Source organism: Lithobates pipiens, unplaced genomic scaffold, assembly GCF_037356315.1.
Source record: "Lithobates pipiens isolate NorthernLeopardFrog02 unplaced genomic scaffold, aLitPip1_a1.2 Scaffold_19, whole genome shotgun sequence".
NCBI classification, from domain to species: Eukaryota; Metazoa; Chordata; class Amphibia; order Anura; family Ranidae; genus Lithobates; species Lithobates pipiens.
This window is the reverse complement of record NW_027507764.1, coordinates 273,471,651-273,487,182: the sequence shown is the minus strand read 5'-3', so window position 1 is coordinate 273,487,182 and position 15,532 is coordinate 273,471,651. Positions and strand designations below refer to the sequence as shown.

The window sequence follows — 15,532 nt, the reverse complement described above, 5'->3', positions numbered from 1 at the left end:
TCTATTCCATTTGCTTGAGAATGGACATAAAAAAAAATTTTTCTTTAGCCTTACCTGTAAGAGCAAAGTATTCAGGAACATTGAGTTATGCTGATGCTTTAGGAGATTGAACACTGGCAAAGTAAAGCTATAAGGACAGCCAAGTATAACCCCTACCACTCTCAGCATGCACTTTTGTAGTAAGTAATGATAAGAGTGGACCATAAGAATAGAGGGCTAGGGGACCAAAGTCCCATAATGTACGCCAAAAAAAGGATTTTACAGGCAAGACGAAAATCCTATTTTATTAATCATACATTACAGGGCAAGTATTCAGGAACATTGAGAGATTTAAGAGCAGTCCAACTAAGGGGAGGCAACACATTAAATAAAAGCAAACAGATTACCAACGGTGGAATAAAAGAGCCAACAGAGTCACCTTAAAGCCCCATACACACTATCAGATTATCTGCTGAGTTTTTCCTTCAGATTTACCAAAACCATGTAGTAAAAGGGCCTGCCTGATTGCATACACATTGAAACTCCTAAGGTTTGTCCTCATATAATATGGTTTTGGTAAATCTGAAGGAAAAACTCAGCAGATAATCTGATAGTGTGTATGGGGCTTAAGAATGTTGCAACCAATGCTGGCATCAGCCTGGTAAAACTAAACAAACGTGTGATGAGCAGTCAAATCCACCTATTAAAATGAGAAGCAGATTGTCATTGCTTATGGTCCCCCAAAGGAGACAAACAGTTATTCCTAAAGTTGGAGTGTCTTAACCACTTCCCCACTGGGCCAATTCTGGCATTCCTCTCCTACAATTTTTTGCTAGAAAATTACTCAGAACACCCAAACATTATATACATTTTTTTTAGCAGAAACCCTGAGGAATAAAACGACAGTCATTGCAATTTTTCATGTCACATGGTATTTGAGCAGCAATTTTTCAAACGCAATTTGTTTTGGAAAACAAAAACACTTTTATGAATTATAAAAAAACAAAAAAAAAACTGCAGTGTTTACATTGTTTGCCTCCAAAGCTCACAGAGATGGTCAAGGACATCTGGTCCATGGCCAGCTCTATGATAAACCGCCATCGACATATCCATTCTCCGGCTCCCCAACTATCAAGACATCGTGCTGATACCACGGCTTGTGGAAGAGAGTTCCACATCCTTACCTCTCTGACAGTAAAGGATCCTCTACGCAGTGAAAGGGTTAAACCACTTCTCTTCCAGGTTTAATGAATGGTCACGCATCTTTTTGAACTTGCTCCCACTGAAAAAGTTTTCCCTATGCTAGAACCGCCATTAAAGCAGGGTTCCACCCTAAAGTGAAACTTCCGCTCATCGGAACCTATCAGGGGGGAGGGGGTATTTGCACCACGGGAGTCTATGCTGTTTCCTGTCCCGTCACGCTGTCTGCTGGGACACAAACGGGTCCTAGAGACAGCGCAGACCATTCCAAGTGCGCTGCGTGAGTCGCGCATGCATAGTAGGGAACCGGGAAGTGAAACCGCAACGCTTCACTTCCTGATTCCCCCACCTAGAATGGCGGCGGCAGCAGCCGAGATCGATCTTGGCTGCCGACATCGCTGGACCCTGGGACAGGCAAGTGTCCATTTATTAAAAGTCAGTAGCTTTAGTATTTATAGCTGCTGGCTTTTAATATTTTTTTTTGTAGGTGGAATCCCTCTTTAAGGTACTTGTATATCGCCATCATATCTCCTCTCAAGCATCTCTTCTCCAGAGAGGATAAAGTTTAATGCTTGCAGTCGTTCCTCAAACGTGTGGTCCTCGAGTCCCTATATTAGCTTTGTCGCCCTTCTCTGGACAGCCTTCCTGAGGTCTGGTGCCTAGAACTGGAAGGCACACTCAAAATGTAGCCAAACCAGTCTAGTAAAGTGTCAGAATTATTATTTTTTATGCATGCTAATATTCAGCTAGCTTGGCATTGCATGCCATTGGTCATCTACTAAGACCCCCAGATCTTTTTCCATCCTGAATTCCCCTAGTAGTTCTCCCCCTAGCGAGCGTTGGTATTTTTAGCACCCAAATAAATTACTTTTACCACCCCAGGTTAAAATTTACAACTTAAAAAGGAAGTAAACCTTGGGTGGGTTTTTCTTACTTTCTTCTTCCCTGGAAAGTAAAGGCATAACGTACTAGTATGCATCGCATACTAGCACATTATGTGACACTTAACTGCAAACGAAGCCCACGTCACAACCGTTGCAGGCCGCATCAAATCTTTGCCCACCTCCCTTCCGGGCTGGCTCCAACTGGTCAGAGCCACGTGATGTCACTCCTGAGTGCATGTCGCTGGGCACGTCATGGGCGGCCGTTCCTTCAGAGTGCATGCACTGATGCTCTGCGACTCTTGGAGGCCTGGGAGTGATGTTATGACATCACGTCCAGGCTGACGGAAGTAAACAATGCAGGGGACTTGGCTGGAAAGCCTGAGATAATTTGATTTTTTTTTTTTTGATCTCAGGCTTTCCAGCCTGGAGGAGCGATGTGGGGTCTTATAGACATCTCTCCATAAAAAAGACCTGTCATGCCCTATTTATATTACAAGGGATGTTTACATTTCTTGTAATAGATAGAAGGAATAAAAATAATGAAAATAAAACCAAAAAATAATTAAAGTAGCCCCATCCCCGCACGAAGAAGCAAACACATACGTAGCTCTCGTCCACATATGTAAACGACATTCAAAGCACACATGTGAGGTATCACCATGAACGTTAGAGCGAGAGTAATATTTCTAGCCCAAAACCTGTAAAAAAAAATGTTAAAGTGTCACCTATGGAGATTATCAAGTACCAAAGTTTGGCATCATTCCATGAGTGTGCGCAATTTTAAAGTGTGACATGTGAGGTATCTATTTACTCAGCGTAACATCATCTGTCCCATTATACCAAACAAAATTGGGCTAACTTTACTGTTTTGGTTTCTTTTTTATTCGCAAAAGTGCCCCCCCCAAAAAAGGTGTTAGAAAAATTGCTGTGCAAATACTGTGCGACATAAAAAGTTGCAATGACTGTCATTTTATTCCCTAGGGTCTCTGGTAAAAAATAGATATAATGTTTGGGGGTTTTGAGCAATTTTCTAACAAAAAGAATTATGATTTTTACATGAAGGAGAGGAGTGCTGACATTCATGCAGTATGGAGGTGGTTAATCAGTTCCTACAGTTAGGTCCATTAATATTGGGACATTGAAACAATTCTAATCTTTTTGGTTCTATACATCAGCACAATGGACTTGAAATGAAACAAACAAGATGTGTTTTAACTGCAGACTTTCAGCTTTAATTTGATGGTATTTACATCCAAATCAGGTGAATGGTGTAGTAATTAGAACCGTTTGTATATGTGCTTCCCACTTTTTAAAGGGACCAAACGTAATGTAACAGGTTAATAAACATCTATCAAACTTTCACTTAATACTTTGTTGCAAATCCTTTGCAGTCAATTACAGCATGAAGTCTGGAATGCATAGACATCACCAGATGCTGGGTTTCATCCCTGGTGATGCTCTGCCAGGCCTCTACTTTAACTGTCTTCCTGTTTGTTTTTTTGGGGCATTTTTCCCTTTCCGTTTTGTCTTCAGCAAGTGAAATGCATGCTCAATCGGATTCAGGTCTGGTGATTGACTTGGCCATTGCATAACATTCCACTATTTTCCCTTAAAAAACTCTTTGGTTGCTTTCGCAGTATGCTTCGGGTCATTGTCCATCTGCACTATGACGTCCCGTCCAATGAGTTCTGAAGCATTTTGCTGAATATGAGCAGATAATTCTGCCCAAAACACTTCAGAATTCATCCTGCTGCTTTTGACAGCAGTCACATCATCAATAAATACAAGAGAACCAGTTCCATTGGCAGCCATACATGCCCACACCATGACACGACCACCATCATTGCTTCACTGATGAGTTGTTATGCTTTGGATCATGAGCAGTTCCTTTCCTTCTCCATATTTTTCTCCTCCCATCACTCTGGTACAAGTTGATCTTGGTCTTATCTGTCCATAGGATGTTGTTCCAGAACTGTGAAGGCTTTTTTAGATGCTGTTTTCGCAAACTCTAATCTGGCCATCCTGTTTTTCAGGCTCACCAATGGTTTACATCTTGTGGTGAACCCTCTGTATTCACTCTGGTGAAGTCTTCTCTTGATTGTTGACTTTGACACACATACATCTACCTCCTGGAGAGTGTTCTTGATCTGGCCAACTGTTATGAAGGGTGTTTTCTACACCAGGGAAAGAATTCTTCGGTCATCCACCAGTTGATTTGGCCACACCTAATGTTTTTGCTATCTCTTTGATGGGTTTATTTTGTTTATTCAGCCTAATGATGGCTTACTTCACTGATAGTGACAGCTCTTTGGATCTCATATTGAGAGTTGACAGCAACAGATTCCAAATTCAAAATGGCACACTTGAAATGAACTCTGGACCTTTTGTCAGCTTCTTTTAAATTGGATAATGAGGGAAGAACACACACCTGGCCATGGAATAGCTGAGCAGCTAATTGTCCCATGACTTTTGGTCCCTTAAAAAGTTGTAGGCACATATACAAACTGTTGTAATTCCTACACCATTCATCTTATTTGCATGTAAATACCCTCAAATTAAAACTGAAAGTCTGCAGTTAAAGCACATCTTGTTCGTTTCTTTTCAAATTCATTGTGGTGGTGTATAGAGCCAAAAAAATAGGATTTTTTGTACTCATCGTAAAATCCTTTTCTCTGTAATTCACCGACTGACACAGCTCCTCTCTTAGACCATTGGGTTGTTACGCCACCTTTAGGAGAGGACTAGGCATGACATGTTAACATGTAATATGAAAACTAGAACTTTCTAGTACCGCCCGAGGGGCGGTCCCTTAGGTAATAACCCCACAGCCTGCCTTGCAGCTTCAGTACATCAACAAGCAGTATAAGGTAGAGAAAAATAGGAGGGGTGGGTGCTGTGTCAGTCTGTGAATTTTACAGTGAGTACAAAAAATCCTATTTTCTCTTATATTGACCGACTGACACAGCTCCTATCTTAGACCATTGGGACGTCCCCAAGCAGTGCCAAAACAAGGGGTGGAAAAACAGCATAAAACTTCACCCACCATGGCATGTGGGAACTAGTATAAACTTTACCCACAAAAATGACAGTGTGTGGGAATGACTAAACTTTTTACCCACAAAAAAACAGGGTGCTCCTCAACAGAGAGGCACTACCTTCAAACCACACCAGAACTGCGGCAAGAAATGCAACAGTTCATTTACTTAAAAGCACTGCGTTTTTACCCCCCAAAAAAATGGAAAAAAATGTATATGTAATTGCAATTATACAGCTGCCTGCAAGACTTTGCAGCCAAAACAGCCATCAGCCGATGCACTGACATCTACCTTGTGGAATTTTGTAAAAATGTGGATAGATGACCAAATCGCCGCTTTACACACTTGAGCGACAGACGCTTGATGTCGGAAGGCCCAAGACGTTCCGATTGCCCTTGTGGAGTGGGCCAGCCACCAAAACAAACAAGCAGTCTGACTTCCGAAAGGGAGCAGTAGCAGACAAATACACCCTCAGAGCCTGAACCACATCCAGAGAGTGAAGGACCACCTCCTTAGGATGTTTTGGCTTCAGACAAAGAGATGGTAACACAATGTCTTCATTGATGTGGAACGCTGAAACCACCTTCGGCAGAAAAGAAGGTTGCGGACGCAACACTGCCTTATCCTTGTGGATAACCCGATAGGGTGACTTGCAAGACAAGGCCGCCAGTTCCGAAACCCTCCTGACCGAAGTAATGACCCATTTCTGGGAAAGCGTCAACAGAGGGATCTCTCTGATATTTTCAAATGGCGGTTTTTGAAGCACCGATAACACCAGGTTCAGATTCCACAGGGGTATTGGTGGACACACCGGAGGAACTACATGTCGGACTCCTTGAACAAAAGTGCTCACTAGGGAGTGAGACGCCAGGGATCGCTGAAAAAAAAGACAGCCAAAACTGATATTTGTCCTTTGATGGTGCTTAAAGCCAATTTCTGGTCTACTCCTTGCTGTAGAAAAAGCAGGATCCTAGATATAGAAAAGAAGCATGGACGCCATCCTTCCTTCTCACACATGGAGATGTAGGCCTTCCAGGTACGATGATATATATCTTCCGTGAAAAAGATTTATGTGCTCTCAGCATAGTTGGAATCACCGAGTCCGAAAGACCCCGGTTCCTCAACACCTAGCTCTCAATAGCCATGCCATTAAAACCAGCGATGGTAAAGCAGGATGGAGAATCGGACCTCGAGACAGAAGGTCCTCTCGTAATAGTCGCCAAGGGGCGTCCGCCACCAGGCGCACTAGGTCTGCGTACCAAGGACGCTGAGGCCAATCTGGGGCAATCAGTATTACTGGGATCCCCTCAGCCTCCACTCTGCAGAGCAGATGTGGCAACAGTTTCAGCGGTGGAAAGGCATAGATCAGCTGGTACTGACTCCACGGAGCCACCAGTGCGTCTGCACAAGGATCTCTTGTCCTGGACACAAATCTCTGCACCTTCCAATTGAGGCGGGAGGCCAGAAGATCCACGTCTGGTGTGCCCCATCGCAGGCACAGTAGCCTGAACACCTCCAGATGCAACGCCCATTCTCCTGAGTCCAGCATCTGGTGACTTAGATAGTCCGCCTGCCAGTTCTCCACTCCCGGGATGTAAATCCCACTGCCCACTGAAGGATGTGAGCGATCTCCCTTGCGGCGGCAGAGCTTCCTGTTTCTCCTTGGTGATTGACGTATGCAACAGCCGTAGCGTCATCTGACTGGATCCTGATCGGACGCCCTCAAAGTCGTATTGACAATGTGGAGAGGCATAGCCTAATCACTCTCAGCTCAAGCAGATTGATGGAGCGGCCCTTGGTCGACTGAACTCGACCCAGGGCCGCTCCATCAATCAAGAGAGGCCCTGGGTCGACTGAACTCCCATTACTCCACCCCAGCCAGTCAGGCTGGCATCCGTTGTGATCACTGTCCATTTCAGAGGTAGAAACGACTTCTCGGACCGAAGTGCCGGGGACCTCAGTCACCAGAGCAGGGAATCCCTGACTAACTGGCTCACCTGAATCTGCCGATCCAGGGACAATGGATTTGTCCCATTTTGTCAAAATCTCCTTCTGCAGGACTCTGGTGTGAAACTGGGCATACGGTACTGTCTTGAAGGAGGCCACCATGAGTCCCAGAACTCACATGCAGAAGCATATCGACGACCACCTGCGGTTCATCAACAGTTTTACCGTGGCTCTGAGAGTCTGCAGCTTGTCTGAAGGGAGAAACACTCTCGCTTCCATGGAGTCCAGCAGTAAGCCTAGGTACTCCAAATGCCGAGTCGGTACGATCACCAACTTTTTTAGGTTCAACAGCCACCCAAATTCCTGCAGCGTCTGCATGGTGATCGCCACATCCTCCTCTAACTCTGAGGCAGAAGATGCTCTCAGGAGGAGATTGTCTAGGTATCCCATGATCACGATCCTGCGATGCCCCAGCAAAATCAAAACAGGAGCCAATACCTTGGTAAAGACTCGGGGGCTGATCTCAAACCAAAAGGGAAAGCCACAATCTGGTAGTGGGCTTCCCCGACTGCAAATTGCAGAAACCTCTGATGCCGAAGGCATATGGGTATGTGCAGGTACACATCCTGGATGTCTAAGGACGCCAGGCAGTCCCCTTAACGGAGTGCAGCGACTACTGAGCGAACAGATTCAATTCTGAACCTCTGTACTTTCACAAAGTAATTGAGGGCTTTCAGAACCAAGATTGGACATACCCCTTTTTGGGGACTACAAACAGGTTTGAGTAGAACCCCTGGAAATGTTCCGATTCCGGAACAGGTACTATCACCCCACGACTCAGCAGGTCCCTTACTGCCCCCAATAGGGCCTCCCGGCGAGCCGGGAAAACGGTATGCTGGAGGGGAAGAATCTGTTTTGCGGCCAAGAGAGGAACTGTATCTTGTAGCCTAAGGAAATTCAGATCGCAGACCCATTGGTCGGATAGCCGAGAGGCCCACCGGGCTGAAAACTCCCGAAGGCGACCCCCCATCTGTGTTGCGGGCCGGGGCACACCTTCATGCGGTAGCACTTTTGCTCGCAGGCTTGCGGTTCCAGGGACGCTTTGGTCCTTCAGAGGTCGTCCTGTCGGGCTGGGGATGCTTGGTCGAAGCCACGGGCGGACGAAAAAGCAGTTTGTGAGCGGAGAATGAGGGCCCTTGCCTACGGTGTGGCTCCTTAGCCTTCTTGGCCTGTGGGAGTAGTGTACTCTTACCACCTGTGGCATTTTTAATAATGTCATCTAATAAGGCTCCAAAGAGCCGGCTGCTGGAGAAGGGAAGATCCGTCAGGGCTTTTTTGGATGCCTGATCAGTAGACCAGCATTTTAGCCAAATCAGGCGACTCAGCACCACTGCTGACACTGAAGCCCTGGATAACAGAGGGAGAGTATCCAGGGCCGCATCACAATGTACTTCAGGCCTTGCACTAGTTGGTCCACGCAGACAGCTATCCCAATTTGCGGTGCAAACGTTTTGCACACTCGGTTAGTGTCTGAGGCAAGTGTGGATGCCAGTACTGGTCGCATTGCTGACCCCACAAGCGTAAACAAGGAATGAGCCACTGCCTCAGCCTTCCTGTCCGTGGGGTCCTTAAAGGCAGGAGTCCCCTCTACCGGGATCGTGGTTACTTTGTTTAACCTGGATACTGGGGGGTCCACGACCGGAGGAGCCGACCATTTTTTTGAGTAGGCTCTCCTCAAAGGGGTAAAACACTGCCATGTATTTGGGGACCGAAAAGGTCCTTTGCGGTCGACCTCATTCCTTGTAAATTAACTTTGTGAAAGAAGGGTCGCTGGTTCGAATCCCAACCACGACACTACCCGCCTGGAGTTTGCATGTTCTCCCTGTGCCTGCGTGGGTTTCCTCCCACAATCCAAAGACATGCAGGTAGGTTAACTGGTCTCTGTCCAAAATTGTAGTATATGAATGGGGACCTTGGATTGTGGGTTCCTTGAGGGTAGGGACCGACGTGAGTGTGCAATGTACAGGGATAGGGACAATTGTAGACACTTACTCAAGTTGAATAAAGACACCAGTCCATCCAGTTCAACCTAACTATGAACTTATCAAAATAAGTCAGATACAGGAACACCTTAGGTGAACGGGCTGGCTTACGGGACCCAAAAGGGACCGCTACATCAGCAGAGGGATCTGCTGGCTCCTGAATTTTCAGGGTATCACGCACAGCTGTGATAAGTGCTCCAACATGGACCCGGACAGGCACTCATCCTCACTGTACTATTGGTCCTGGTCAGCGTCATCTGAAACGACAGAGCAGGGGTCACCAGCCTCAACCGGGGGGCCGAGTCTGCGTCAGAGCTCTCCCCATAGTACAGGGGGACAGGGGCCATTTTTTACCACCTGTGTGCCCATGCACCACCTCCATCATGGCAACGAATGAATTGAGGACCGCCGACAAAGCGTCCAGAGGCACTGCACAGTCTGCAGGCGAACCGGTTGCAATTGCCTGCATTTGGGGGGGGGGGGGGACACCAGTTTCTGAGGCCATGCTGGCCCTACCCTGTCTGCCACCTGATGGGGACTTAGGACAGTGATGGTCCCACCCTCCTAACTGCTGCTGGCTGAGGGGCTCTTTCCCCCAGAACTCACCACCCTGACTGGTTCTGCGCTGTCCAGCTAGTAGTGCCTATGTCAGCTCCCAGGTGCGTAGGAGACCATACCGCGCTGTGCAGAGCTGCTGTAAATGACGCTGAAACTGACCAAAAACATGTTCAGGCTTCAAGAAAATGCCCGCCGAGCTTCCAGTATAAAGGACATAATTACAGGGAAAATGGCTGCCGAACTACAGGGAAATGGTCAGACACCATGCTGCTCCTTGCCCCACCAAATATGGCCGCCGAGCACTGTATACCATGTGGGACAGTGAACAAAACAGGCAGAGAAATGGTGGTGAACAGTGCTACAGCGATCAACAGACACAGTCTCCAGACACCTCCAGGGAGAGACCTATACACATCCAGGGCACAGCCAGCCAGCGCAGTCCCCCCAGGTGAGAGCCCCCCGGAGAGCCTGTCTATGGCACACACACCGCTCAGCAGCCCATGCAGCATCCCCCACAGGGAAGGGGAGAGGGAAGAAAGGGACAGGGAGAGAAGAAAGGGAGGTGGGGGACTCCCAAAGCAACCTCCCAGGGAATACCCAGCTGGTCAGCCCCACCAAGGCAGGGAGAGCTGTACTTACCAGTCCTGAAGAGCTGCGAGATATTCCATCACAGACCCACTCTCCGATCAGTACGGGGTGGCTGCTGGCGTGGCACACTGTGACGCAGACATCAGTAGCCCGGTCATATGTGTGCCCCCCGGAGCATTACACTCACAGACCGCCTCTGGAGCTGAGGCATGTCATGGCCGACCCAGCTCAGAGCTCTTGTCTGCACACGCTCGCTGGCTAGGCTACAAGGATAAGAGTATCCAGCCTGTCACCCAACCGGCTGTTGATAGCAGATCACAGGTTCTTTAATCTTGCGCAAAAAGCAAAGCAAAGGCCAAAAAAAATCCATGGATCCATGGGCCTGCAGGATTTCTAGGTCCTTCTCCTTCACTGGGCAGAAAAAAAACTGAAGCTGCAAGGCAGGCTGTGGGGTTTTTACCCAAGGGACCACCCCTTGGGCGCAACTAGAAAGTTCTATTTTTTATATTACATGTCAACATGTCATGCCTAGTCCCCTCCTAAAGGTGGCGTAACAACCCAACGGTCTAAGAGAGGAGCTGTGTCAGTCGGTGAATATCAGAGAAAGATTAAAATTGTGTCCATGTCCCAATATTTATGGGCCTGACTGTATCTGTAAATGTTTTCCCCTTGGTAAATGCTCATAGCACTTGTACCTGTATTGAAGGTGTACATGCACTGATTATTAGTTATATGCTGGAAGGTCAATGCAATAGTGGGCACTTCCAGTTATGTGAAGGTGGCTTCAACTCTTTTCTAGAGCTCCTTAGGAGCCTGGGGTACACTGTCTTGGCAATTACAAATTCTTAAAGTAAATTAGTGCTTTGCCACATATCCCATGTAAAACCAACTGTATTTGTTCTGCAAGGAAGATCACAGCCTACGCCAGTGAGTGGGGTTCCAAGCATCACTTTGCAAGGTAAGATATATTTAAACACTTAAGGACCACCCAAACCGACCGATTTGCAAAATAGGGCACCATCTTAACACCCCTTTCACACCAGGGCGTTTTGCAGGCGCTATAGCGTTAGAAATAGTGCCTGCAAAACACCCTAAAGAAGCTGCACCATTGTCTGTAGTGTGAAAGCCCGAGGGCTTTCACACTACAGTGGTGCGCTGGCAGGACGTCAGGAAAAAGTCCTTCCAGCAGCTTCTTTGGAGCGGTGAAGGAGCGGTGTGTTTACCGCTCCTCCACCGCTGCTCCCCATTGAAATCAATGGGGCAGCGCTGTAATACCGCCGGCAAAACGCCGCTAATGCGGCGTATTGCCGGCGGTTTTAACCCTTTCTCGGCCGCTAGCGGGGTAAAAGCGCCCGCTAGCGCCCGAAATGTGACGCAAATCCGGCAGTAAAACGCCGCTAAAAATAGCGGTGCTTTACCGCCCACGCTATCGGCGGTGTGGTGTGAAAGGGGTCTTAAGGCTTACACTGAAGTCACTGTATTTACAGATTGGTATTTTAGGAGTAAAACAGATTTGCTTTAGGAGTGAAGAACAGATAGCACTTTCAATAATAAATTGTATACCAAACATGTATTAAATATGCCAGATCAAAGAACTATATTTGATATATTGATATTTAAGATATCAATATGACAGTTGGTTGTTTTCAGTGAAACAATTTTAACACTTCAGATGTGATTGTTATGAATACTTAAATTTGAAAAGCCATATGCATGCACCCCGACACTTAGTTCAAAATGCTTGTACGATACCAAAAAGAAAAAATTAAAAAAACAAAAAGGCTCATAACACTTAGGACTTTGAGAATTACTATTGCTACTTGAGAAAGAAACAAGAAATAATGTTTTGACAATTCCCCTTATATATGTATGCATTGCTTTATCTAGAAGATCCATACCAATTGTAGGATACAATGAAATTTGATTACCATCGAGGATCACTTACCTTTCTGCATCCCTTAGATGTATTAACTTTAGTTAAGAATAAAAAAAAATTAAAAAATGAAAAGCATAAAATCATTTAGCATTAAGTGCTTTTGTGACCAATAGGGTGCGGCACCTTCTATACCATCCGTGATTTGGATTGTCATTTCTCGCAGTGGTTCTCAACTGCCGGGCCAGAGTTTCCCTACTACCAGGCCATATGCTGCCAGAACACTCCTGTGAGAAATGGAGGTTGAAAATAAATGAAACAGCCATGCCCCAGTTTTTTGACTACCATTCAAAATTTTCATCCAAAAACAAATCCATAATGTGTTCTTGTTTGAGAGTTGCACCAAATTTATGTCCCGTACACACGATCGGAATTTTTTGACAACAGAACCGTGGATTTTTGTTGTACGCGATATCTCCATTACGAACGTTAGTTATATCTCTGGGTCGTACTTGATTCCGAGCATGCGTAGACTTTTGTCTGACGAACTTGTGAACACACGATCGGAAAATCCAACAACAAACATTTGTTGGCGGAAATTTGAGAACCTGCTAGCCAACACTTGTTGGCGGAAAGTCCAACAACAAATGTTCGATGGAGTATACACATGGTCGGACTTTCCGCCGACAAGCTCACATCCAACATTTGTTGTCAGAAAATCCGATTTTGTGTATGGTGCAATAGGGCACTCGTCTGAGATTAACCCAAAAATAAAACAACCACTGAGAGGTAAAAAAAATCAACAGTAACATTGCCCTGATTCAAAACCATCAAATGTGTATCATGAGCCAATTAAGCCGACACGCAGCATCCTTACCAGCAGATGATGGCAGGATTCCCTGCTGACAGCTGAATGTATAAAAATAAAAACATCCCATTGCCGGCAATACAAAAATAATCGTGAAAAAAAAAAAAAAGTGTCTGGTATGAATTTTAAATGGGAACCCCCCCCCCCCATGCCAAATTTAAAGCGGGAGTCCGCCGTTATTTTTTTTTTTTTAAAGCCAGCAGCTACAAATACTGCAGCCGCTGACTTTTAAAATAATGACACTTACCCGCCCAGCGCGCCCGCGATGTCGTCACCCGAAGCCGATCTCTCGATCGTCTCTCGAGTGCTGCCGCCTCCATCTTGGGTATGGGAATTAGGCAGTGGAGCCTTTCGGCTTCATTTCCCGGTTCCCTACTGCGCATGCGCGAGTCGCGCTGCACAATAAGGATGGTCCCCGCTGTCTCTGGGATCCGTGTGTTTCCCAGCAGGCAGCGGGGGACCTTTGGAAAGGGGCGTAGATTCTGCGGAAAGGGGCGTAGCTTCTGCAGAATCTACGCCGGAAGTGGGTGCAGATACCTGTACTGTACAGGTACCTGCACCCCCCTCCCCCTTCAAAGGTGCAAATTGTGGCGCCGGAGGGGGGGGGGGGAGGGTTCCAATGAGCGGAAGCTCCACTTTAGGGTGGACCTCCGCTTTAAAAAAAATAATTGGGATGTCCCCAAAATCTATTCAATACATGGGGGGGCTTTGGAACAGGGGGGCTCTGGCCCCCAACCTAAAGCACCTTGTTGATGGAGGCAAGAGCCTCTTCCCTACATTCCTGGGCAGTGATTTTGGGGGTCTGCAGAGGCACAGAATCCGGAAGCCCCAATTAACAAGGGGGCCCCCAGACCCTGCCTCTCCGTGTGAATGAGCATGGGGTACGTTGTTGCCCCCCCCCCCCCCCCCAAAAAAAACTGTTTTTTACAATTACTTACTTAAAAATAAAAACCCCCACAGTGTAGATCCATCATCAATCACAACGCCCGCAGCACCGCCAGACCCAGGAAAAAAAAAGGTCCGCCCGCGCTGAAGGCTCTTGACATCTGCCTGCTCTGCCTTGTGAAAAAGTTTTTAACCACTTCAGCCCCAGAAGGTTTACCCCCCTTCATGACTAGGCTATTGTTTGCAACACGGCACTGCGTTATTTTAACTGACAATTGCGCAATGCTGTACACAAATAAAATTGATGTTTATTTTTTTTCCCACAAACTTAGCTTTCTTTTGGTGGTATTTGTTCAGTTCACCTCTGTGGTTTTTATTTTTTGAGCTATAAACAAAAAACGGCTGACAAACAATTTAAAAAAAAAAAAAAAAAAAAAAACACAATATTTTTTTTTTTACTTTATGCTTTGAAGCATATCAAATAAAAATTTTTTTTTTTTTTTATCTAAATTTCTTAATCAATTTAGGTCAATATATATTTTGGTACATAATTTTGGTAAAAGAAACCCAATAAGCGTATATTTTGCACAAAAGTTATAGCATCTACAAACTGAGATATTTTTATGGGAACACTCCCGATGCGGTCAGACCAGAGTCTTGTAGAGTGGAAGGAATATTTAATCTCTGGCGTGAATCCCCTTTTTAATGTATGCCAATATTCTGTTGGCTTTGCTTGCAGCAGCCTGGCATTGCATGAGTCTGTCATCTACTAGGTCCCCCAGGTCCTTTTCCATCCTAGCTTCCCCTAGAGGTTCTCCCCCTAGCGAGTAGATTGCATTCATATTTTTGACACCCAAAAGCATTATTTTACATTGTTCAACATTAATCACTTAAATACCCGCCTATTGAAATACAATGTCTGCAGAAATATGACGTCCTTAGCTTCCTGGTGGCATAGGGGGCGCACACGCGCCCACCACCGAGGAGCAGACGTACTTGCCTTGGTGGCCGCGATGCCTGCCGGGCATCCGTGTTCGATCACGAGAGAGCAGGAATGTGGATCTGTGCGTGTGAACACACAGAGATCCACATCCTGTCAGGGGAGAGGAGACAGATCGTGTGTTCCTAATATATAGGAACACCGATTGGTCTCCTTCCCTAGTCAGTCCCATCCCCCCACAGTTATAATCTTTCCCTAGGTAACACATTTAACCCCTTGATCACCTCCTAGTGTTAACTCCTTCCCTGCCAGTGACATTTATACAGTAATCGGTGCATAGTTAAAGCACTGATCACTTTATAAATGTCAATGGTCCCAAAATAGTGTCAAAAGTGTCCGATCTGTCCGCCGCAATGTCACAATTACCATATCAAATCGGAGATCACCGCCATTACTAGTAAAATAAAAAAATGCCATAAATCAATAACCTATTTTGTAGGGGCTATAACTTTTGTGCAAACCAATCAATATATGCTTATTGAGATTTGTTTTTACCAAAAATACGTAGAATATATATCGGCCTAAACTGAGAAAAACAATGTGTTTTTTTTTTTTTTAAATTGGGATATTTATTATAGCAAAAAGTATTGTTTTTTTTTTTTTTCAAAATTTTAGTTTTTTTTGTTTATAGCACAAAAAATAAAAACCACAGAGGTGATCAAATACCACCAAA

General features: G+C 45.8%; 1 protein-coding gene across 4 annotated transcripts in view; it reads right to left on the bottom strand.

Moving 5' to 3' along the window:
• Nucleotides 1–15,532, bottom strand: part of ICE1 (interactor of little elongation complex ELL subunit 1) — a 464,643-nt gene that overhangs the window by 380,072 nt on the left and 69,039 nt on the right. For all 4 annotated transcript variants that reach the window (XM_077491941.1, XM_077491944.1, XM_077491942.1 and 1 more), the window contains one exon: nt 12,179–12,197. In XM_077491941.1, the coding sequence (XP_077348067.1) occupies nt 12,179–12,197 (19 nt within the window). The remainder of the gene's footprint in view (nt 1–12,178; nt 12,198–15,532) is intronic.